The sequence below is a fragment of the Macrobrachium nipponense genome, chromosome 39 (assembly GCF_015104395.2).
Source record: "Macrobrachium nipponense isolate FS-2020 chromosome 39, ASM1510439v2, whole genome shotgun sequence".
Taxonomy (NCBI): Eukaryota; Metazoa; Arthropoda; class Malacostraca; order Decapoda; family Palaemonidae; genus Macrobrachium; species Macrobrachium nipponense.
The window spans coordinates 53,145,236-53,171,246 of record NC_061099.1 but is presented as its reverse complement, the minus strand read 5'-3'; the positions used below and the strand labels follow the sequence as shown (position 1 = coordinate 53,171,246).

Sequence of the window (26,011 nt, the reverse complement as noted above, 5' to 3'; positions counted from 1 at the left end):
TTAGGAATGCTTATTAAGAAATCATGGGTTGTTCACCTAATGAGATGATTTTTGGAAGAGAAGTGAGAGGACCACTGAAGATTCTTGCAGAAAGTACGGAAGAAAATCAAGAGGAAATCCAAGGAGAGTATGTGAAGAACTTAAGGAAAGGGTTGGAAGAGATTAGAAAATTCTCTTTGGAAAATCTGAAAGAGTCAAGAGAAAATGAAAAGGAAATATGAAATTTTAGTGTTGGTAAACATGTGTCAGTGTTTCTGCCAGTCAAGACATTTCCCCTTACCAATAAATTTCAATGTCCTTACTAGATAATTGAAGAGTTAAGTGATAGAACTTATGTGATTAAAACACCAGAAAGAAGAAAGCGACAAAGGAATATACATGTGAACCTCTTGAAACTGTACTTCTCAGAAACTAAAATTGAACCTGTGTCAATAACACAGACAACTTCATCTACAAAAGACGACAATGGCTATGAACTGGGAGCTGAAAGCAAGATGAATAATTCTTCAATTTTGGAAAATTTGGAGGATAAACTGAAACATCTGAGTGTTGAACAAGGTGAAGACTTAAGTGAAGTAATAAGAAGTTTTCCAGAAATTTTTTCAGATGTGCCTAGACGTACTGATCTGACCAAGCATGAAATCAAGATTCAAGAAGATGGAAAACCTTTCAAGCAAAGATCCTATCGCTTATCACCGTATTATCGAGATGTTTTGAAGAAAGATGTTGAGTATTTGCTGCAACATGGATTAGCAGAACCCAGTTCAAGTCACTACAGTTCTCCATGTGTGCTAGTGAAGAAATCTGATGGCTCATTTAGAATGAGTACTGATTATAGGAAACTGAATACCGTTAGTGTGGCTGACTATTATCCCTTGCCTCTTATAGATCAGTTACTTGATAATATTGGGCAAGCCAAGTTTGTTTCCAAGATAGACCTGCTGAAAGGTTACTATCAAATTTCTTTAGAAGAGAATGCTAAGTTGTTAACAGATTTTATTACTCCTTTTGGACTATCAGTATTGTTCTGCCATTTGGTCTGATGAATGCACCTGCAACATTTCAACGAATGACGGATCAACTACTAGGGTCTATAGAAGGAGTAAGTGTATACCTGGATGACAGTCATTTACTCTACAACATGGGAAGAACTTCTGCAGATCCTGAAGAAAGTTTCCAAGAAACTACAAGAGGCAGGGCTAACAGTCAATATAGAGAAGAGTGAGCTTGGGAAGGCAACTGTTCAGTATCTTGGGTTTGAAGTTGGGAAAGTCCTCCTCGCTCAAGTAAATGCTAATTTAGAAGGCATCTGTAAGTGTAAGGCTACCCCACCTACCACTAGGAAACAGCTACAAAGATTTTGGGGCATGGCTGGATTCTATCATCATTTCTGTACAAATTTTTCAGCCATAGTTGCCTCCTTGACAGACTTAACTAGTCCCAAAGCTAAGTTTGTTCGGACTCAAGAATGTCAAGAATTCTTTGAGAAGGTAAAAGCCATTTTAACTTCAAGACCAGTGCTTCAAACTCCAGACTTTAATATGAAATTTGTGATACAAGTTGATGCTTCTGACTGTGGCATTGGAGCTGTTCTACTTCAAGAAGATGAAAATAAAATTTTTCAACCTGTATATTTTCTGTCTTCGAAACTGAAAAAGCATTAGAAAATTTACTCCACAATTAGAAAGGAAACTCTAGCCTTAATCACAGCATTGAAAAAGTTTGAAGTGTATGTGAACCGATCTAGGAATGAAGAAGTTTTAATGTTGTCTGATCACAATCCCCTGTCATCTATACAGCAGATGAAAAATCATAATCAAAGACTGACCAGGTGGTCTTTGTGCTTGTAACAGTATAATTTAAGTGGCAATATAACTGTAGAACTGCTGAATGAATCCATAATTGCAGACTGAAGTTATCTGCCATTCTCCTGAAGTACTTTTCCATCTGTAAAATCTCATTTAGTCGATCTGCTTTGTCATCCAGTTCATTTTAACCATACAATTCGCCTTCTTTGCTCACGTGCTGTCGCTGGAGGTTTCAAGACGTCTTGGAAAATCCCGGAGATGGCCACTGGAGGCTTTAGCGTCAGTGCACCTACTGAGTAATGGCGCTATACGCATGAGCGATTGACATCACTCTTGTCCTTTCAGGAGCTGGAGACGGAAGAATTCTAAAACGTCTCCAGGAAAAACACAAAGATATCATGGTAGTATAGTAGATTCACATTAACCGTGCATCTGATGTCTAGGCCAGTCCCTTACCGTGCTCCTGATTGGCGGTTGATAAGCCAATCACAGGGCTGGAAACTCTCAGTCTCTCGAGAGAGTTCACATAGGCAGGGTGTATGTTCCACCTCTCCTGAGGGATAATTTCAACAGACGTATCCCTCAGGAGAGGTGGAACATGCATCCTATGTGAACTCTCTCGAGAGACTGAGAGTTTCCAGCCCTGTGATTGGCTTATTAACAGCCAATCAGGAGCGTCGTAAGGGACTGGCCTAGACATCAGATGCATGGTTGATGTGACTCTGCTATAGGTGACAATGATCGCATTTGCTAGTTCCCATATCCATATCATCCCATACCCATACCCATATCTGTACCATGCCCATAACCATACTCATATCTGTACCGTACCCCACACCCATACCCATATATGTACCATACCCATACCTATACCCATTCCTGTACCATACCCATGCCATCAATACTGACAAACATACCCATAACCATTCCCATAGCTGTACCATAGCCATACCCACATCCACATCCGTACCATTCCCACATCTGTACCATACCCATACCCATACCCATACCTATACCCTATCTATACCCATACCTGTACCCATATCATACCATACTGATACCCATACCCATACTTATAGGTACCATACCGACATTCATACCATACCCATACCCATATCTATACCTATGCCCATACCCATTCCTGGGACCAAATAGGTCTTTTGCGTGATGATGAATGAACTAAAATGAAATTTAAAACGACTGTTTAAAGTATATGCATACAAATAAAGCAAAATGAAATAAAATAAAGAAAATAAAAAAACAGCAATTAAAATTCTGATTTAGATATTAAAATTTTTTTCATCATTAAATGCCCTATGGGCTTTTGTATTTTCATTATTTGCTTATTTCTTTTTATATTTTGTCTATGAAATGACACTGACTTATGAATGTTAAAACTGAAACGATTGAAAATGTAATAGATTCTGACACAATTTTCCCAATTGATTTACTTCCAAAGGTTGTTGACCTTTGCTGGTTATATTTTGAACAGTCACACAAGAAATGTTTGACTGTCATCAACTCTTTGGGTTCTGAGTATTTGCGGGTAAGGTGGACTGTTCATCATTAAGTGTCCACTATCCATGGGTCAAACGAGGATGGAAATCCAGAATCTGTCCTCGGAATCGTTTTTTCCACCTCCTGGAGACACGCCCTTTGGATTCCAATGTCTTCTTAAATGTCAAATACTCCAGGATCCATGAGCCTTCGAAATTTCCAGAAGCCTCTGGACACACAAAGACACAGGAAGGCAGCCACACCCAGAGACATTGTTATCAAGGTGATCTGATAAATTATCCCACTCTCTCTCTCAATTCTCAACAGTGGAATTTTGTAATGAAGATAACATACCTACAACAAACGTGTAACTACCGCCCACTATATACTATATATATACATACATACATATATAAATTATATATATATTATACATATATAATATATATATATATATATATATATATAAGAAGACTGAAATATGTCGAATGGATGTCACGGTAAGCGTAGATGATTCTAAAGGTAAAGTGAATATGATTCAAAGAGTATTTGTGGCTTATTATTTGTTTATAAACTACAAATACGCACGTACACACAAACACTCACACACACACACACACACACATATATATATATATATGTGTGTGTGTGTGTGTGTGTTTGTATGTATGTATATGTATATGTATATGTATATAGTGGGCGGTAGAAGCACGTTTGTTGCAGTATGTTATCTTCATTCCAAAATTCACTGTTGAGAGAGAGAGAGAATGAGAGAGAGTGGGTAAATTATCAGATAACCTTGATAACAATGTCTCTATGAGACAGAAAAGGAACCCTTGATTACCAAAGAGATTAAGAACCTATGGTTAAAAAAGACACAGCTTGGTGCTTCGGCGATGATAATGAAGCCTTAATTAATAGACACGCGTTCAAGTAGAATCTACTGAAGACTAAAACCTAGCAAGTTGTCATTGCCTTAATATTTTCATTTACAATGCATACTAGCCTATCATTTATACCTTATTCCCTAGAGAGCTAGTTCGAGGACTCGATAGATACATTAACGGTACCTAGTATATTAGATTTGTAGAACACCTGGGGGGAAGGGCCTTTAAAAAGGAAATCTTTCCACCGTACCACACTGGGTGAGCGTCTATTTCTAAATTTTAGCTACGTTCTTTGAGAAGTTAGTTGATAACTATCTCAAAAACGATATTTTTCATGTACAGTCCAAATAGCAGATTCTCCCATTTTATGTGCTCTAGAAAATTTTCTGCAACAGAGTCAATATGAAACAACTGATGAAGCTTTGTGCATCAATAAAATAAGGTAATTACTAGAATATTAAGTAAAAATATGTTTAAATTTAAGTCGACTCCTATTCTAACCGTGACGAAGTCAGTAGACCTTGAGACAGACATCACCGGTGGCAATGAGTCACGTGAATGTACTTTGCCGTCCATAAATATCTTTATTCGTGTCTATGACTGTGGCACTGTTGCTGAGGGCTGTCTTTGTTGGCAAGTTATTTAAGGGATATGACTCTCGCTAGGCTCGTGCCTTGTTACCATGTATTCAACGTTTTCAATCGGTTTCTATATGTTTTACAAGTAAATCGTTAAGAGAAAGGTATAAATAACCAGTTTGTAAATGCTCTTAAGCTAAAGATGAATATCAAGTAAAGCCCTTTGTTTGAAAACAAACAAGCGGAAACTAAAGTAAACTTTTCGAGTGAGTCATGTGAATCGGCTAGTGGCGGAGGTTCCAGCCAGGTCCACAGTCAGTTAGTACTAATATCCTACATCAGAGTTAGGACGCCGGTTCGCGAGAGCACATGCCCGGACAAGAGTGGAGTTCACTGCCTTCTTTGCTCTAGTGTCACTGATCGCGTTCTTCTTTCACCATGTCGAAGAAAGGCTACAAAAAATTGGATGGAGAGGTTGGTTTTCTATTTATTTGTATGAAAGTGCTTGTTCGTTTTTACCTGAGCTTATATATGACTTTTGAGGGCACAAAATTTAATAGTCACCAACACTGATTTTTTAATACAATCACTACTACAGCAGGCTCCCTTGATTATTCAATACATTAATACAAGCTTTTTATGTCTATGAGAGAACTGGGATAGTCCACTCCCCTCCATTTGATGTTCTAAGAAATTTTTTCGCCCTTATCTCGAGAATGGATGAACTGATATGGATGAAAATTTACTTAGCGTTGCACTGATAAAGAGCTGATGAAATACCAGTATTGAAATCATATCGTCCATTTTCTTATTGTATGAATTTTACCAACCTTCGTTCTCAGCCAGCGACTTAGATTCATTAGTTTTCTCAACGAATAATAATAATAATAATAATAATAATAATAATAATAATAATAATAATAAACAGGCCATGCGGTTATTGAATTAAGTTCATTTCTTCACCATTAAGTGGGCCTTGGCTTATGCCTATTTTCACCTGAGCGCTTTTGGGTGCAGTTTCCAATGATATGAGCTTTACGTTTTTCTCTCTTGAAAGACGAACATTAAATCTGAATTGCTTTGTTTCATTTGAAAGTCTGCCGAACTTATTGCTATGATTACTAAACAACTTAATCAGGGCGCCTTTTCATCTCTTTTAGCGTTGTACTATAGCTGGTTCACTTAAGGTAGATTCTTGGATGAGCCGTATGCTTATGAGACGTTTGTTTGGCTGCCGCTGATTGGCTGGTACCGGGAGGTAGGCAGCTCCCAACCAATCAGCGCCCGCCAAACAAACGACTATTAGGCACAGGGCTCACCCAAGAATCTACCTTAAGTGAACCAGCTATACATACGTCTACTCTCTCACCCGGAATACGAGAGTAAAACATTTGCACAATATTATAATGCTTCGTTATCAGATGTAAAGTGGATCGAGAAGCATTTCGTTAAGTAATTTAGTATAGTTTCCGAAATACTTAAAAAATCATCATCGTATAAAAATGGCGGCAATATTGGCGCAACCTCACTACTCCAGGGTTCTGTTTTTAACTTTTTTTTATTGAACTTTGGCGTCAGCAGGAAATAGTAATTCTTTCAGCAACAGGGCTTAATAAGTACCTGAAATCTGAACTCATGAAGCTGAAACAAATGTGGATGATTATCATTTTGTAAAGATTAATATACTATGTATGGCCTCTAGCGACTTGGATTGTTGGTGTACTGACAACTCATGCAGGTGTTCCATTTACCTTTCTTTTGCTTATTTACAAAAATTAGTAATAATAATTATAATAATAATAATAATAATAATAATAATAATAATAATAATAATAATAATAATAATAATTATTATTATTATTATTATTATTATTATTATTATTATTATATTACTAATTTGTAAATAAGCAAAAGAAAGGTAAATGGAACACCTGCATGAGTTGTCAGTACACCAACAATCCAAGTCGCTAGAGGCCATACATAGTATATTAATCTTTACAAAATGATAATCATCCACATTTGTTTCAGCTTCATGAGTTCAGATTTCAGGTACTTATTAAGCCCACAAAATTGCTATGTATAACGTATAATGTAAATATTTATAAGCAAACACGTTATACACAGTAATTTTGTGGTTTCTTTCCTCAATAATAATAATGAATAATAATAATAATAATAATAATAATGATAATATGTGGCGCCGTGGAGGAGTGGGTTAGGTCGTCAATAGACTTAAGTCAGTTAAGCAACATTGGGGCTGGTCAGTCGTTGGATGGGTGACTGCTCTCCTCGGCGTTGATTCCTTGGGAAAGGATCTTTACCATAATTTCCTCAGTCTACTCAGCTGTAAATGAGTACCTATCCCTGATGGGGTAGGGTCCAGCTATGGGTTAAATAGTAAAACTCAGCAATGATGGAAAGAAATGAAGGAATAAACGACAACGACGTAAATGGAACCTCTGGCAACAGAGGAGCTTCGTCCGGCAACCAGGTATTCAACCCAATTGTAGGGGAAGATGGTCAGGTACTTGGAGGTCGTCATCCAGCAACTGATCACCACAACGACAGTAATCAACAGCCTGAGATTGGAGCTACAGAGGCAAAAAGGAAGAAATGGACTAGAGAAGAAAATAAGGAAATATGGAGATGCTACATCAGAAGCAACCCGACGGAGAGAGGATATAGAAGAAGATTGGCCAACATCTGGAATGAGAGGAATAACACCCCCCAAACAGAGCAGAGGCTGGCAGACCAAGTAAGGAACATAAAGAAAAAGAACTGGCTCTCCCCAACAGAAAGAGAAGAACTGGAAAGGGAAATATCACACGACAACGAATTACACGAAGACGAACTGAGAGACGATGCCACAGAAGACGACAGGGAGGATGAAGTATCAAACAACGACACACGAAGAAACACCGACGAAGTAACAGAGAGGACGGAATGGGTAGAAAAGATTAGACAATGGATGGAGCCAGATACAGAGAGAACAAAGATACCCTCCATGAAAGCCTACAACACCAAGAAATTAAGGGAGAAAACAAGTGAGGTCAATGAAATAATGGGCCTAATACACACCACCAGTATCACAGAAACAAATAACTTGACATATGCAGGAGCAAGATTAGTAGCAGAACTGATGGGATTCGAACACCAACACCACCGTCACAACCAACCCAACAGAAACCAAAACAGCAACCTCCTTGGAAAAAGGCGCCTGGAAAAGCAACTCATGGTGATGAGATCTGACTTGAGCAAACTGAAAGAGATGGCAGAAAAAGGCTAAGAAGCAAGAAAACAAGGAGGAACTCAACGAGAAATACAAAGTACAAGAGAGGGGACTAAACAACACAATAGAAGATGTAAAACAGAGGCTTAAGGCCAAAGCACACAAGATCCAACGGTACATGAACAGAAATAAGGGATACCAACAGAACAAACTATTCGGAACCAACCAGAAAAGACTATACAGCCAACTAAGAGGGGAAGACAACCACCCAGAAATTCCTGAAGCCGAACCAAGTAAGAGACTCTGGGAAAACATATGGAGCAATCCGGTATCACACAACAAACATGCAACATGGCTCAGGAAGTCAAGGAAGAAGAAACAGGGAGAATAAAACAAAGATTCACAGACATCACGACAGACACAGTCAGACACCAACTAAAGAAAATGCCAAACTGGAAAGCCCCAGGTCCCGATGAAGTCCATGGATACTGGCTCAAAAACTTCAAGGCCCTACACCCACGAATAGCAGAACAACTCCAGCATTGTATCTCAAATCACCAAGCACCCAAATGGATGACCACAGGAAGAACATCCTTAGTACAAAAAGACAAGAGTAAGGGAAATATATAGCCAGTAACTACAGGCCTATCACCTGCCTACCAATAATGTGGAAGTTACTAACAGGTATCATCAGTGAAAGGCTATACAACTACCTAGAGGAGACAAACACCATCCCCCACCAACAGAAAGGCTGCAGAAGGAAGTGTAGGGGCACAAAAGACCAGCTCCTGATAGACAAAATGGTAATGAAGAACAGTAGGAGAAGGAAAACCAACCTAAGCATGGCATGGATAGACTATAAGAAAGCCTTCGACATGATACCACACACATGGCTAATAGAATGCCTGAAAATATATGGGGCAGAGGAAAATACCATCAGCTTCCTCAAAAATACAATGCGCAACTGGAATACAATACTTACAAGCTCTGGAATAAGACTAGCAGAGGTTAATATCAGGAGAGGGATCTTCCAGGGCGACTCACTGTCCCCACTACTCTTCGTAGTAGCCATGATTCCCATGACAAAAGTACTACAGAAGATGGATGCCGGTACCAACTTAAGAAAAGAGGCAACAGAATTAACCATCTGATGTTCATGGACGACATCAAGCTGTATGGTAAGAGCATCAAGGAAATAGATACCCTAATCCAGACTGTAAGGATTGTATCTGGGGACATCAGGATGGAGTTTGGAATAGAAAAATGCGCCTTAGTCAACATACAAAAAGGCAAAGTAACGAGAACTGAAGGGATAAAAGCTACCAAGATGGAAGCAAACATCAACACATAGATGAGACAGGATACAAATACCTGGGAATAATGGAAGGAGGAGATATAAAACACCAAGAGATGAAGGACACGATCAGGAAAGAATATATGCAGAGACTCAAGGCGATACTCAAGTCAAAACTCAACGCCGGAAAATATATGAATAAAAGCCATAAACACATGGGCAGTGCCAGTAATCAGATACAGCACAGGAATAGTGGAATGGACGAAGGCAGAACTCCGCAGCATAGATCAGAAAACCAGGAAACATATGACAATACACAAAGCACTACACCCAAGAGCAAATACGGACAGACTATACATAACACGAAAGGAAGGAGGAAGAGGACTACTAAGTATAGAGGACTGTGTCAACATCGAAAACAGAGCACTGGGGCAATATCTGAAAACCAGTGAAGACGAGTGGCTAAAGAGATGCAATGGGAAGAAGGACTAATAAAAGTAGACGAAGACCCAGAAATATACAGTGACAGGAGAAAGACAGAAAGAACAGAGGACTGGCACAACAAACCAATGCACGGACAATACATGAGACAGACTAAAGAACTAGCCAGCGATGACAATTGGCAATGGCTACAGAGGGGAGAGCTAAAGAAGGAAACTGAAGGAATGATAACAGCGGCACAGATCAGGCCCTAAGAACCAGATATGTTCAAAGTATGATAGACGGAAATAACATCTCTCCCATATGTAGGAAGTGCAATACGAAAAATGAAACCATAAACCACATAGCAAGTGAATGCCCGGCACTAGCACAGAACCAGTACAAAAAGAGGCATGATTCAGTGGCAAAAGCCCTCCACTGGAGCCTGTGCAAGAAACATCAGCTACCTTGCAGTAATAAGTGGTACGAGCACCAACCTGAAGGAGTGATAGAAAACGATCAGGCAAAGATCCTCTGGGGACTATGGTATCAGAACGGATAGGGTAATACGTGCAAACAGACCAGACGTGACGTTGATTGACAAAGTCAAGAAGAAAGTATCACTCATTGATGTCGCAATACCATGGGACACAGAGTTGAAGAGAAAGAGAGGGACCAATGGATAAGTATCAAGATCTGAAAATAGAAATAAGAAGGATATGGATATGCCAGTGGAAATCGTACCCATAATCATAGGAGCACTAGGCACGATCCCAAGATCCCTGAAAAGGAATCTAGAAAAAACTAGAGGCTGAAGTAGCTCCAGGACTCATGCAGAAGAGTGCTGATCCTAGAGAAACGGCACACATAGTAAGAAAAGGGTGATGGACTCCTAAGGAGGCAGGATGCAACCCGGAACCCCACACTATAAATACCACCCAGTCGAATTGGAGGACTGTGATAGAGCCATAATGATAATAATAATAATAATAATAATAATTATTATTATTATTATTATTATTATTATTATTATTATTATTGTTATTATTATTATTATTATTATTATTATTGATTATTGAGAAAGAAACCCACAAAATTACTGTGTATACGTGTTTACTTATAAATATTTACATTATACGTTATACATAGCAATTTTGTGGGTTTCTTTTTCAGTCTTCAGAAGAAAACTGAAAGAAGTTTTTGTTTGGTTCAATAATAATAATAATAATAATAATAATAATAATAATAATAATAATAATAATAATAATAATTAATGATTATTATTATTATTATCGTGATCAGATGCACCCAAAACATAGCAAACCATAAGTCATTCTCTTTTCTCTTCCGACAGAACATACGGGATTACGGGAGTACAGAAAACACTCTTGGTTTGAGTGGCCGCAGCACTGAAAGAAAGCCGTCGTTTACGGGCAGTCAGATCGTCACAAAGTTTATTGCCGAACATGATAAGCCAAGGTTGACAACGTAAGTGTTATTTTGAAAGCTATTGGTGGTTATTTTTAATCGAAATCATGTCCAACTTAACGTGACTTCCTTCGAAGGTTTTAATTTATGGACAATTGCAAGAAAGAGATCGGCAAGAGCACTGATTAACGTACACCAGCAATCGACTTCTTTGCATTTTGGGAACGACTTGTGTGAATAGAACGAGGTTATGTGCATTATGTTTTCACTGCGAACCTAAATATGAAGAGAACTTTTATGGTGAAGACGACATTAATCCACCTGTCACTCTCAGGGCATTCTTTCAGTATTCCCTCTAGTCCTGCCATTCCAGCGACCTATGTAGGCATCGATCCTCTTTACACGTAAACCAGTTGAATGTCGGATAGAGGATTATGCAGATGTGTGGCTGCAACTGTATATCCAAGGAAAGGTTGTCCCGGCGTACAGATGGAGCCTTTGAACTTTGTTGTTGTCAAATTAATCTGTTCTTGCGTCAGAACTACCTCGAGCTCTTGAAGGAACCTGGTCCTTTTCTGGCATTAAAGATTTCTGTCAGCCGAGTGAAACACTTTTGACATATTTTCTCTTGACCTTTTGGCTTTACTTGTCGTTACCCAGGGATTAAAGACCTTTTAGTCTTAACTTCGGTTTATAATGCCTCAGTTGAGAAATCAGCTTAGTGTTTAATCAGTTTAAGACTTTTATGAACGTTGCTATAGTTGGAATTCAGCCTAGCGTTTAGTAAATTTAAAACATTTATAAACCTTCATGAACGTTTTCATTTTGATGTGATCGGAAGGCTTATCTGTGTGTTTATGCTACTGAAAAAACATTTTTCACTTTCTGTAAACCATAAAACTAAATAATAACTCCAAAGATAGACTGATGACAAAACCTACTTAATTTTCCAAAGAATCGGTATTGTCATCCTTTATCGCCCACAGAGATAACGAGACCCTGATTCATACACTGAAGGGAAATATAGGTCCTGGGATGCTGGCCATGCCGGACGCCTTCAAGCACGCAGGTCTTTGGGTGGGACTGGTCCTGACTCCCCTCCTTGGCATCATTTGCATCGACTGCATGTTCTTGCTGGTGAGCGACAGTGCTCAGTGCAGATGCACTTGTAACTAAATTTAGTTAGGTTAAGCAGTGATTTAACAAAGCTAAATATTCATATATTAAATTGTAATTTGTCTGTTAATATACTCATGAGATACAGGTTCACAGAAATATATTTGTGCAGACACACACCTGCGCACGTATACATACATATGCCACATACATACATACACACATACACACACACACACATACATACACACACACATATATATATATATATATATATTATATATATATATATTATATATATATATATATGGAGGAGGGAAGGAAGAGGGAGGGGGAGTTTCTGAAGTATAGTACAGTAGTGAGTTAGCAATATGTACAAGGTGGTCCGAAAGTATTGTTACCCCTACCAAAAAGTACCAACAATAGAGGTAATACAATATTGCAATAATACAAAATACATATCCTGGATTCAGTTTATTCACTGTAAGAACAATAGAACAAAATAAGAACACTGACGCAATAGAAGAACAAGTAATATAGTAATAGAGAAGAAGATGTACTGGATTCAGTTTATTTGCTTTCAGCCAATTGAAATAAAAAATTAAACAGTATTAGGACAAAAAATCGTGAAAATTAAAATATTATTCGAGGGTAACAAGAATAAACTTAATCCAGGATATGTATTTTGTATTATTGCAATACTTGTACCTCTATTGTTGGTAGTTTTTGGTAGGGGTACCAAGACTTTCGGACCACCCTGTACGAATTCGTGCAGTTTGCTGAAGGCAGATCCTTGCACAATTCCTCCGCTTTGCTGTGCAGTTTACTTTGTACTTTATTTGATCAGTGACATTAGTTACCTATATGTATTCACTGTCGTTATCATGATTTAAGGTTGTTAAGGTTACTAAACTCATTGTAAATCGACAAGAGTGGGATGCTCTGACAGATGTGACTGAAAACATCGTTCTGCCATTAGAATAAAGTGCTCTTGAACCATAAGTCAAGTATTAAGGTGCCATATGTGCTGCTGATTTACAGGTTGTTTGCTTTTTCGTTATTGATTGACGTACTTGTTTCTCGGTTATACTTTCAGTTAATAGGTTATCTTGTTCCTTTTATTGATTGTTGTAAAAGTGGTAGAATCATTTTGTTGTATAATTTAGTAAGCCATAAGTATTTATTGTAGCAAACTGAAGTTATGTCTCAAGTATTAACCATTATCTCCCTTTCGAATGCCAATGAAGCTGTTTTTTAAACCAGTTGATTAAGAGTTTCAATATAATGTAAGCATGCAGATGATTCCGAGTGATTGTGAATTCATAGTACCATATACTATATATATATATATATATATATATATATATATATATATATATATATATATATATATATATATATATATATATTATATATATATATATTAAATATATATAATATATGTGTGTGTATGTATAATATATAATCTATACATAATAATTTATTTGATATGTTTTTATTATTTTATCAGAGTTTTAAAAGATATATTCTCAACCTTGCTAACTTGCTCAGATTATATAAAAAAGCATTAGGGAACAAACACTTAACTCTGAGATATATTAGTCCTCTCGAACAGATGTTTCCCTTGACTGATAACTCGTTCTTATATAATCTCATGTAATCACATTTGCTGTTAGAAGCTATCAATATCTTATCAGATTTGCTGATGTTCTACTGAGATTTTCCGTGTTATGTTTGCACATAATCATATCAATATTTATCATCTTTCTTATTTTAGCCTCTGGTATTATCCCTTGGGCTTTCATTAATCATCATGATTTTCCTTCCTAATCATTCTCAGCGTTGTATTGATCAGTACTTCTAATTTTTCATTCAATCTGCCAGGTGCTTTTGGTGTCTGGCCTCTGATAAAACGAAAACTGACAGTAACACAAACCTCACAATATGACTTACGCTCGAAATTTCAAGCTATCCACATCTAAAAGTAATGACGTATAATTTCTTAATTTCTAGCCTTAGGTACTACATTGCCATTCACATTAATCATTCAGCTCGCAAAGTTTACCTTAAAAATGCATCACTGGCAACAGTCTATAATACTGTGGATGAAATAAAGTTAAGAAATGAGTCCCTGCTGTTCCTCATCAGCCAAGCTATTAAATGCCACAGTAGGTAATTAAAATCCTGATGAATGTCACCATTTCATTGACGTTGCCTGTGAACTCGTATTGATTACCATAAGTAACATTTTTTGCTTCAAATTGATTCAATTTGACTTATTTCGTGAGGCATTATTATTTCCACCCCAATACGTTACCCCAGGTCAAATGCTCGAAGGAACTCTGCAGAAGAGCGAAAGTCCCTTCGCTCAGTTACGAAGAATCCGCCAAAGCTTGCTTCGAACACGGGCCCGAAGGATGCAGGAAATACGCAACTGCTGTAGGATACATCATCAACACTTTCCTCGTGATCACGCAACTGGGGTTCTGTTGTGTGTACTTCGTGTTCATCCCGCAGAATTTGAAGCAAGTAGGTCTACTTCGGTGGCGTTAAGTTTTGTGTGTGCTTTGTCATCCAGATATAAAGACAATTTGCCAAATTAAATCTAATATGTATCTGCAGTGCTTTCCGTAAGATTTTACTCTATTATTTGTTACTTTACTCGCCTGCTTTTCACACGCATCTCGTTTTTCAGGCGATAGACTGCATGACGACGTCTGGTAGTGGAATCAGTCAACTAGCCTTCCAATCAATCGCCATCATCCCGATTTTGCTTATTTGCTACATTCCTCATTTGAAGGTCAGTATCACCAGGAGCATTAGACGTTTTGTATAACATTACTTTATTACGCAGTCTATTTGATTTCAAAATCGTAATCAGCTTCCCTATTGTTTGATTGACCTATTTTAGCTTCTCACAAAATTCCAACTCAAGGGAGCCGAAATATTTTTCATAAATATTTTGAATAAGTCAACGTCAGTGGTCCTTTCTGCATCTCATGTTATTTCATCCATTTGTCATACGCTGCTCTCATGTACTCTGTTACTCTTTGAGTTATTTTGACTTCCATCTCCCTAGATCGTGAGGCATTCTGTGTGATGAGCTTTGTAAGTCCTTTGGAGTTTTGCCTATTAAATCGGAGTCATCTCTACACTTTAAGTTATCATGCTTCTGTCATTCCAATTTATACCTTTCGTTCCCGACCACTTTTATTTATTTATTTTTCTTTGTCTTATTTATTTAATTATTTATTTTTTACAAATTTATGAGAAGGGCAAACACAATAGATAAAATAACGTCTACTTGTCGTACCCCGCTATTGACTGCAAATTCACTAGACGAAACCCCATCTGCATCAACTTCGCATTTACCTCGGTCATGGGTAATTTTAATAAACTTTACATATTTAACGGGAATGTCATAGTTACACAGGACAATCCATACCATTGCTCTGTGGACGTTGTCAAAAGCCTTCACGGAAGCAACAAAAGTCATCGAAAGGGAATTTAGAAATTCCACATACCTACTGCTGCACAATGTCTTGATACGGACATTTCATCAGAGCAACTCCTACATTTCTACACTAAATTGGAATTCTGAGCTTTTTGTAGATTTTCATTCTCCAGTCAACTTGGGACAAGCCTACTGAATAATCCGTCTGTGCAGAGTTACCACAATAAGTCAGACTCTGTTTCCTCACTCCTTGTGTTATGATTCTGTTATCATAACAATATTCAGTATTCTCCAAATGTTATAACTTCAACCCAGCTCATGTGTAAAATCAACTCCCTGTAAAATTACTCCTTGATAAGATAAAATTTCTTCCAAAATAATTTTTTGGCGCACTGTCGTAGTAGATTCTTCTAAATTAAAAATATAATCAATTTTGTGTTAATTTCTTTTGAGCCGCGGGGAATGAGAAAGGAATGAGATCCATTAAATTCACATTTCATTTTATTTTCAACTAGAAAAATTTTGTTGCTAGACTTCTGCTGTTAATGAAGATTGAATGATTCGTTACAGTAGCTCCAAATCCGCTAAGAAAGTTTATATCCCTACAAAGCATCACTACTAGGCTAACCTATTTTGTAGTTTTACGTCATAAGCTTTAACAAAGATCCATTTTTATGTTTTTCCGTAAATATTTATTCTTTCACTATTATAATGACTTGGGCAGCAATAGATCTGCGTCCCCCTTAAATTCTCCTAAATAATCGTTTCCAATTAAAAAAAATCTTAACGGTTAAAAATGCACTTGGAACATTTTACGCAAAATAAGCACTGTTGACTCAATATCTAACTATACCTGCGTCAACGACCTTCCAGCCACCTAAAATAAAAAGAAAAGCGAGCTTTCTACCTTTCCAAACTATTACACCTCGCTTTCCAAAATCCCCTTTATAACCACTTTCCTGAGAAAAGGCCCTAAAACACCTCTTCTGCAATCTGTCCAACAATCCTTAATAAAACGAACGTTCCTTTTTGAAAAGTATATGGTATCCTGGAATGAGTATAATATTCCAGTAATCTTTGCTGTTTGTATAAGATGGCCGAGGAAGAAAAAATATCAACTTTGAACCCTGAGAGACTACGTTCTCATTAGCTTTCAAAATGGGTTGTAAATTTACGTCATGAAAACATTTCTCGTCATATATTCCATCATGTGGATGTCCAGCACCTGGCTCCAGTGTCCTTGATTGCGAGTGTGATCCAGGCAACTGGAATCGTCTTCATCTTCTACTACGTCGTTAAAGATCTGCCGGAAGTTCAAGAGCAAGTTCCCGCCTTCGCTGGATGGGCAGCTATGCCCCTTTACTTCAGTTCTGCTATCTATGCCTTCGAGGGAATTGGCCTGGTAAGTGCAGATTTCAAAACTCCTTTTGCAATGTTCATATATATATATATATATATATATATATATATATATATATATATATATATATATATATATATATATATATATATAATATATATATGTGTGTGTGTGTGTGTTGTGTGTAGGAGTGGGAGAGTGAGAAAGCGTTGGCTGGATGAAATGGAAGAAGCTTTGGAACAACAGCTGTACCTCAAAACCGACGAAGTTCCTATTGCAATGTGGGCAGCGGCACTGACTCTCTGCCGGTGATCCCTCTGCATGAAAGTTGTCTGCATTGTAAATTACATCACCGATTCTAAAGGATGAAAATGGCACCAACCGTTGCTTGTTTTTCCTCTGCCGACATTGTGGTCTTGGAGTACTGGGTGGTCAAAAGGTCAGTGTTGGGAATTCGGTAGCACCAGATTTGCTGAGAATAGATAAATCCAAGTTAGGTCTTGTCTTTTGGTTTTCATACTATGATGTGTAAATTCTGTTTCGCGGTTGTTGAGTTTCAAAGTATTTATTTGAAACGTCAGCTCGAGTTTGATCGTTATCTATATTTGGAGTGTATATTTGTGTAAGTGTATTAAAAACAAACGTTATTCACGTATTTCTCCTGGAACCTTCATTTCTGTATGTTTGCAAGTTTTGGCGAGGGTTTAATCAAGAAGAGCACCTGTATATCACAATAGGTGCTCTTGCTTATTATTGTGATACTAATTTAATGAATTCAGTCAAGCAGTTAGTCATGGTCTTTGGACAAAATGAGAGAAACAGTCAATAATCTCCTCGAGCAGTTTTTCAATTTTCATTTAGTTTTGTTAATCACTTTTCGCTTTATAATAAAAGGCAAAGGGGAATTGATAAATCAATGAGAAAAAGTACAAATTATATAAAGTTCGCATCTTCCCTAACATTATTTTCTCCGAAAAAACAAAGGTTCTTCCTCTGGAGAACAAGATGAAGACGCCGGAAAACTTCCGAGGTCCCGTAGGGGTGCTGAGCACAGCCATGGCCATCATTCTGTGTTTGTTCAGCGCCATGGGCTTCTTCGGATACCTCCAGTACGGCTCCGCCGTTCAAGGGTCGATCACACTGAATCTTCCGCCGAGGGAACCGTAAGTTTATTCCCGAGCATAGGTACTGAGACTCTCTACATTACTAGAGGTTTTTGTTTTCATTCGGATTTTAAAAGATATATGCATTTCTTAAATGGAACTGATATTTCATTTCAATTGTATGGGTGTTTCAGTCTAGGGTTATAGAATAATTTTTAAAAAATGTAGGACTGAAGCTTTCATTCGTTCTCTTTCATTATCGTCTCCTGTGATGTACATCATTTTCGATCATGGTTTTTCCATTGTTAGGGCTTATCTCCCCATCTGCTTAATAGATTGTTGATTTTATTCTAACCCTTTTTATGCTAAGCCTACTGTTCACTCTTAATAGTGCTGAAAATAACGTCTTCGGTGATAAACAGGGACTAAAATGAAGCCATAACCTTGCTTCTTTTTTTCATCTACTATATCCTCCACAGGTTAGCCCAGGCAGTGAAGATTCTCATATCTGTAGCTGTGTACATGACGTATCCCCTGCAAATCTATGTCCCCTTCGAGATTCTGACGCCATTTGTAGTGCGTCGATTTGATGACAATAAGAAAATAATTGCCGAGTACGTGTTCAGGACTTTACTAGTTGTTTTCACGTGTGAGTTTTTCGGTTTTTTTCTATATCTTTATTTACCTTTCGTGCATTTTAAATTCCATTACAGAGTGCGATCACGCAAGAGTACGTGCAGCTATATATATATATATATATATATATAATATATATATATATATATAAAAATATACATATATATATACATATATATATATATATATATATATATATATTATATATATATATATATATATATATATATATATATATATATATATATATTTGCCTCTGCTACCGATTATGTGCATAAGAATATGAGACATTTGATTAAGGCTATTGATTGCTCAGTGGATACCAGCTGACATGTATTTAAAAAAGATGTACATGCCCATTTCGTATAACTTTTTTAAAAGTCGTCTATCTATCTTTTGAAATCATGGGTTGATAGATAGCATTTCTAATGATTTTTGCAATTTTACTGTTCCTGCATCATTTGTAAATATTACTTTAGCTTCAGTACTCTTATATGCAAAGATTATGAAGACATTTGCTCCCTAGAAATAACAAAGATTAAAGAGAATTAATTCCTCTAGGCTTTAATGTTCGTGGGATTTAAAGAATCGGATGAACAAGTTAATACGAATTTCTCTACGAACCCTAGTTCAGATTGAACGATTTCAATTTTGAATTAATATTGATCTATTTTATGACAGTTTTAGATACCGATTATTTTATAAATCCATATTTACTGGGTGGAGTAAAATTTTAGTCCCCTACTTTTTTTTCCTTTTTGTTTTACTGTAGCGTAATCAAGATATCATGGACATCATACTGTGTAAGCTAAGTGCGGAAGGTAAAATCAACACAAACACAACATTTTTCTTTCTGAGACGTGTACATCTTAAGAGAGAGAGAGAGAGAGAGAGAGAGAGAGAGAGAGAGAGAGAGAGAGAGAGAGAGAGAAACTTTATTCGTGGCTTCTTTTTGACTCCTGTGTCGATTTAGTCTTTCTAAACCGTATCGTATCACCTGCACTAAGAAAAAGATGAAGAAAAAAAGAAAAAAAAATCCCCTCGGGCAGTTCGTTCCACAGACGGTCTTTCCTCAATGCATTTATGAAACGTGTAAGAAACAATCTTGTCCTTTCAGTTGTGCTGGCTGTAGTCATCCCCAACATCGGTTTGTTTATCAACCTCATCGGCGCCGTCAGTAGCTCAGCCTTAGCTCTGATCTTTCCCCCAATCATCGACCTCGTCACATTCTGGCCAGACAAAGGGAAATATAACTGGCGGATCATCAAAGTAAGTGAGATCGCACTGCAGGAAAGTTTCTGGGATGCTGCAAATATTGCAATCTTTTGCTCAACAAAAATCGCTGACAACACTGAATTACTTGTGCAAATAGGAAATTAACAAAATCAATGATGAATGATCCTTCAGCTTCAGAGGGAGTGAATAATAGAGTAGAATACCAGAGTGCACAGAGAGATCATGAAAGAGAGGTGTTACACTTAAGAGTAGTTGGCCACACGTAAAAGTCAAAACAGCAGCGATCGTTCTCAAAATCCTCTTGGTAGCACTATAATGTTATTGATTTATCTTCCTACATCTAGGAGGAACTGAATCCAATATCATTATCACTCAGTACATTCATTATTACTATTATTATTTTCATTATTCCAACAGAATACTTTCATCCTCCTCGTCGGTCTGCTCGGTTTTGTCACGGGGACTGTGTCCAGCCTCCGGGCCATCGTCGAGTTCTTTATAAATGGAGACGAAAGTCCACCGTTCGAATGTTAAGTCAAACTCGTTGTACGGAGCGAATAAATAGTAATTCAAATTTAATAGTGCTTATTTTCCCGGCAATATGATTATCATTAATTATAATTATACTTACGTACTACAAATCTTTTTTACTGACACTTTTACTATCGCACTAGAAAAGAGCGTATGCAATGAACGATTCCTGGAATCCAATAACCTAACGTAAACAGCACTGAAAGTCTGAGACAGAACATTTATACACACAAGCATATGGTCCATAGGCAATGCTTCGGCCCCTCTATGCACGCTGCACAATATATACCTACTATATCTTACACACACGGGTCTTCCCTCACGCATACCTCCCTCATACCACTAAACATGCACTTTCTGGGATTTTCTTTCCACCAAATCTTCCAACACTTCCGACCTTTAGTGTACAGTTTTCACTCCTAATCACTGGTTTCCGTTCTTTCTGTATGGTCAGACCATCTCATAACACATTAATTTTAGCCATCCTCAACCAAAAGCTAATTTTCTTTAACAACCCAAGTGAATTTGTTCAAGTTCCTACAGTTACCGAGTTAAGCTCTGTGCTTTTTTTTAGGGGGCGGCTGGGTGTGGTGGTGATTGATATATATGTCCAATTATACCAGGAACGAAAAAGCTGTTGAAAAGAATGGATTTCAAGTGACGTCATCTCCATGATGATTATACTGTTTTTTGTTTTCATCTGTCCATCCGCCTGTGGTGTTTTCACATGGTAACACTGTTTTCCGGGCTTTAAATAGTTACGCTATGTGTAAATCTTAGGTAAATAAAAGGATATCTGGGTGTACATTTGCAACTGAAAAGTGTTTTAATAAATTACTGAATGCTAATTACACCGTTAATATTCGAAATAGGATATTATTATTATTATTGTTGAATGTAAGCTGAATGTAACTATCTAAAGCCCGGGACGCAGTGTTACCATACACATACACCACAGCCGGATAGACAGATGGAGTAACAGTATAGGTGAGTAACACATTCTCGCCTTCAGGTGGAAGATGAGAGTTTTAACCAACAAGAGCGACCACAAGACGAATGGTAATGCTGTTGAATACAGCGAAACTCCAGGATAGTTAAAGTAGTTTCTTGGGCCGACACATCATTCATTCCAAATATACCCCCTAGGATGCTGACCCCTTGGCGTGGGTAGGGGGCTTAGGGACCAGCAGCTGTGCCGTGATGCCTGGTGGGTTCCTTTTTCACTGGTCCTTGGGGCTCAGCTGCTGATCCAACTAAATTAGTCAGAACTTTTCCTTCTTTCTGCAATATTTTCATTCTTACTACATCCTTCTCCTTCATGTAATTTTTTTTTTTCCTTTGGATTAATTGTGGAAATTTCCACCTTTGATAAAATTTACTGGACCTGGTAAACAGAAAAGATATCATAGCTGGGACTGGGTTTTATATCTGAAGCTAAATAGTGAGAACTGTGGCAGGACCATCAACTGCCCGATAATGTTCGGACCTGAGTGATATCAGGCGGAACTATTTTGCAGGGCTGGACCACGGATTCCAGGGGGGTCTAGTTTTGCGGATAGGACTCTTGGCATTCTGTCCGGTTTGCCCATAATGTGATTAGGGTGGGGATGATTGTATTCTGGTAATACTCTCAGTCCTATCAAGCGGGTTTGGCTTACACTTGGGCCACTCTAGTCATGTTGTGCCATCCCCTGTGGGGTAGGGTAGGGAGACGCGGACATTTGGGAGTCGGTTTCTCACTTGTGCCATTAGTGAAGAATAAACATCATGAAAGGCTGATGATGTCTTTTTAAGGTTTTCAGGTTTATTTATCGTTTTTTTTTTTCTTCTTTTTTTACCAATACTTTGATCTTTATGAATAATACAAATAAAGAATCAAGTACCCCTGGACCCTTTGATGGTAATGAATCGGCACAGTTGATGACTGCAGGAACCTCCACTGGCAACCTTCCTCTGGAAAACTCAAAAAACCTTCCAGTGTAATCACACTGAAACCCTATGCTCCAGTACGGAGTAAGGGGAAATTTAGTAAAAATATAGTTACAGAAATAGGACCCGGAATGTTTGAAAACTCTTATGATAAATATTTGACTTTTAATTTGGAAGACTCTGATTGTGACATTTTTAATGTATATAAAAATATTGTCAGGTGCGTGGGCCGAGAGCCTAAGATTTCTTCTGAGGGGCGAGGAAAGCTGACAGTGGAATCTGCCTCAGCAAAGGAAAGTGAACAGTTAAAAACATTATCTCACCTTGGAGGAGTTAAAGTAGAGTGTGCAGTACATGCTTTTTGGAATTACTCCAAGGGCATGATATATGCACCCCAGCTTGTGACTTACTCTGAGGAAAGGCTCGTAGAGGAATTAAGGATCAAGGTGGTAATAAGAATTGAAAGAATGAAAGATGAAGATAAATGGAAATCCTAGTCCCACTTCCCAATTTAATTGTTACTTTCAATTCCACCCGATTGCCTAGTATAGTGAAAGCAGCCTGGTTACGTTTTAAGGTTAAACAGTATATCCCAAGACCGAGGAGATGTTTTTATTGTCAAGAATTTGGACACATGTTGGGGTCATGCAGACAGAAATTACAAGGCAAGCCTGCTACTTGTGTTAAATGCAGTGAGCCAGAGCATGGCATATGTAATAAGGAGGCCAGATGTGTGCATTGTGGAGAAAATCATCCATCATCTTCACTTAATTGCGATGTATACATCATGGAAAAAGAAATTCAGACATTAAGGGTGACCGAACGTATCACATTTGGAGAGGCAAAAGAGAGAGTGTTGAGTCAGTACATTAGACCAGGAATATCTTTTTCCAGTGTTGCTGCCAACCGAAGAAGAAATATCAATGTCACCAAAACTAATGTTAATAAAACACCAGTTACGACTGTACTCGTGCCTCTTTGGAGGCAGCGCCAGTGATTGCTGGCGCTCATGCCTCTTCGGAGGCTGCGCCAGTGACTCCTGGCGCACCTGCCTCTTTGGAGGCCGTGCCAGTAATTCCTGGTGCCCCTGCCTCTTCTGAGGCAGTGCCAGTAATTCCTGGCGCCCCTGCCTCTTTGGAGGCAGTGCCAGTTGATTCTGGCACTCCCGCCCCCTCTTTGGAGGTAGTGCCAGTGGTTTCTGGCACTTCTGCTTCTATGGAAGCAGAACCAAGGATTTCTGGGACTCCTGCCTCTCTGGAGGCTGTGCCAGGTGTACCTGGCACTTCCACCTCACTGGAGGCTGTACCAGCTGCAAATGGTGCTTCTGATCCTTTGGAGAATGCACCAATGTCCAACCTTCACACCCTCCTCAGGCAGCATCAGCTTTGTCTGGTGTTCCTGAGACCGATAACCCTCTGAAAAGGAAGGCAGCCATAAATAATCGGTCTCCTTCCAGAAATAAGGAGCAAGTCAGTAAGCTGAAAGCTCTTAAAAGAGGCTCTAATTTAACAGCCTCTAAAGGGAAGTAAATTCATTAATTTTCTACAGTGGAACTGTCAGGGATTAAGAGCTAAATGGAAGAATTAAGGCTGCTCATATCAGAAGTGTCTCCTGTTTGTATAGCTCTGCAGGAGACAATGATTGGTAATAATATGTGCCCCAGCCCACGAGAGTATACATCCTATCACTCCACCTATAATTTGAATATTGGAAGCCATGGTGGTGTCGCTTTGTATGTTCGAAATGACACCCACAAAATTCTATCAGTATCCATCAGCATTGCAAGTGATAGGTGTGCAGATCCATTTGCAAAGAAAATATACAATATGCTCTCTTTATCTACCACCTAATGAAGCCTTCCCCATCAATGAATTTAAATCTCTCATTCAACAGTCACCACGCCCTTTTGTTATTTTGGGAGATATGAATAGCAGAAATCCTCTTTGGGGTGACATCATCACCAATCAAGAGGAAGGTGTTTAGGTTCCATCATAGAAGATGAAAATGTTGGGATCCTCAACTCTGGGGAGTCTACGCATTTTCATGTTCAAACAGGCACGTTATCAGCAATTGATTTATCTATATGTAGTGATGACTGTATTATTGACTTTAATTGGAGAACTATAAATATAGATTTACCAGTGACCATTTTCCGATAGTGGTGAGTGTAGCATCAAGTCCTCCATCTTCAAGGCTACCCAAATGGAACATTGGTAAAGCTGATTGGTCAACATTCCAGGAGCACAGCTCAATAGATGACTCTGCTGATGACTTTCCCTGTGTAGATGACGCTCTTGACTTTTTGAATACAATGATGTTCTCAGCTGGTCTTCAATCTATACCTAGGACTTCGGGCAAATTTGTCCGCCGACCAGTTCCCTGGTGGACACGTAAATGCCAGGAACTCATAGAAATATGAGATCTGCCTTCACCAGATACCGCAGACGAAAATGTGAGTATTATCGTGTAGAATTTCGAAAAGCGAGAGCTCATTTTCGCATGGAAATCAAAAAAGCACGAAAAGAATCTTGGACGATATTCATATCTTCACTAAATTCTAAAACTCCTCTGACTCTAGTTTGGAAGAGATTTAGAAAAATAGCAGGCAAGTTTACTCCTTGTCAACCTCCCGTTATCAAGGTGAATGGTTGTGAGGTAGCAGACCCCCAGTTAGTGGCAAATGAGTTTGCTAATCATTTTGCTAATGTTGCGAAGAAAAATGATGATAGACCCTATTCAGCTCAAAGACGGATAATAGAACAGGTCGAAATTGATTTTAATACCTTAAGACATGAGCAGTACAATGCTCCTTTTACTATTAGAGAATTTGAATCAGCCTTGAATAAATGTAATGAATCAGCTCCTGGACTGGACGATATAACATATTCATGATTAAGCATACCCCTGAAAATACCAGACTTTTCATATTAAGCCTAATTAACAGAATTTACAGAGAACATATCTTCCCCAAGCTTTGGGAGAAGTTGAAATTACTGCCATTTGTGAAACCTGGAAAAGATCCATTCAAGACAGAAAATTATCGTCCTATCGCATTAACTTCTTGTTTGTGTAAGATCATGGAAAAAATGGTGAACACACGATTGATGTGGTACTTGGAAAGAGGTAAATATCTGTCGCCTGCTCAGTGTGGTTTTCGGAGTATGCACTCCAACAGCTGATGTATTGGTACGAATGGAATCTTCAATATGTGAAGCTTTTGCCAACAAGCAACATCACATCACTGTTTTCTTTGACCTAGAGAAGGCTTATGATACAACATGGAGATATGGCATTTTGAGGGTCCTTTATGAATGTAACCTGAGAGGCAATTTGCCCCTGTTTATTAAGGCTTTTTTAAAAAATAGGATATTTCAGGTTCAGGTTGGAGCAATAATGTCAGATGTATTCAATCAGGAAGAAGGAGTACCACAAGGAAGTGTTTTAAGTGTAACCTTGTTTGCCTTGGTAATCAATGGGGTTTTCTAAAATAATTCCCCCAGATATA

General features: G+C 38.1%; 1 protein-coding gene across 4 annotated transcripts in view; it reads left to right on the top strand.

Moving 5' to 3' along the window:
- LOC135210353 (proton-coupled amino acid transporter-like protein pathetic) overlaps positions 1-20,620 on the top strand; it is a 128,070-nt gene extending 107,450 nt beyond the window's left edge. For 2 of the 4 annotated variants that reach the window (XM_064243243.1, XM_064243242.1), the window contains exons 2-10: positions 11,068-11,201; positions 12,128-12,278; positions 14,580-14,786; positions 14,953-15,057; positions 16,934-17,113; positions 18,056-18,234; positions 18,654-18,823; positions 19,928-20,079; positions 20,464-20,620. In XM_064243243.1, coding sequence (XP_064099313.1) covers positions 12,177-12,278; positions 14,580-14,786; positions 14,953-15,057; positions 16,934-17,113; positions 18,056-18,234; positions 18,654-18,823; positions 19,928-20,079; positions 20,464-20,580 — 1,212 coding nt within the window. In that variant the 5' untranslated portion in view covers positions 11,068-11,201; positions 12,128-12,176 and the 3' untranslated portion in view covers positions 20,581-20,620. Of the gene's footprint in view, positions 1-5,085; positions 5,245-11,067; positions 11,202-12,127; positions 12,279-14,579; positions 14,787-14,952; positions 15,058-16,933; positions 17,114-18,055; positions 18,235-18,653; positions 18,824-19,927; positions 20,080-20,463 lie in introns of those variants that run through there. The other 2 variants (XR_010313510.1, XM_064243241.1) reach the window with 2 other exon arrangements.
- The last annotated feature ends 5,391 nt before the right edge of the window (positions 20,621-26,011 follow it).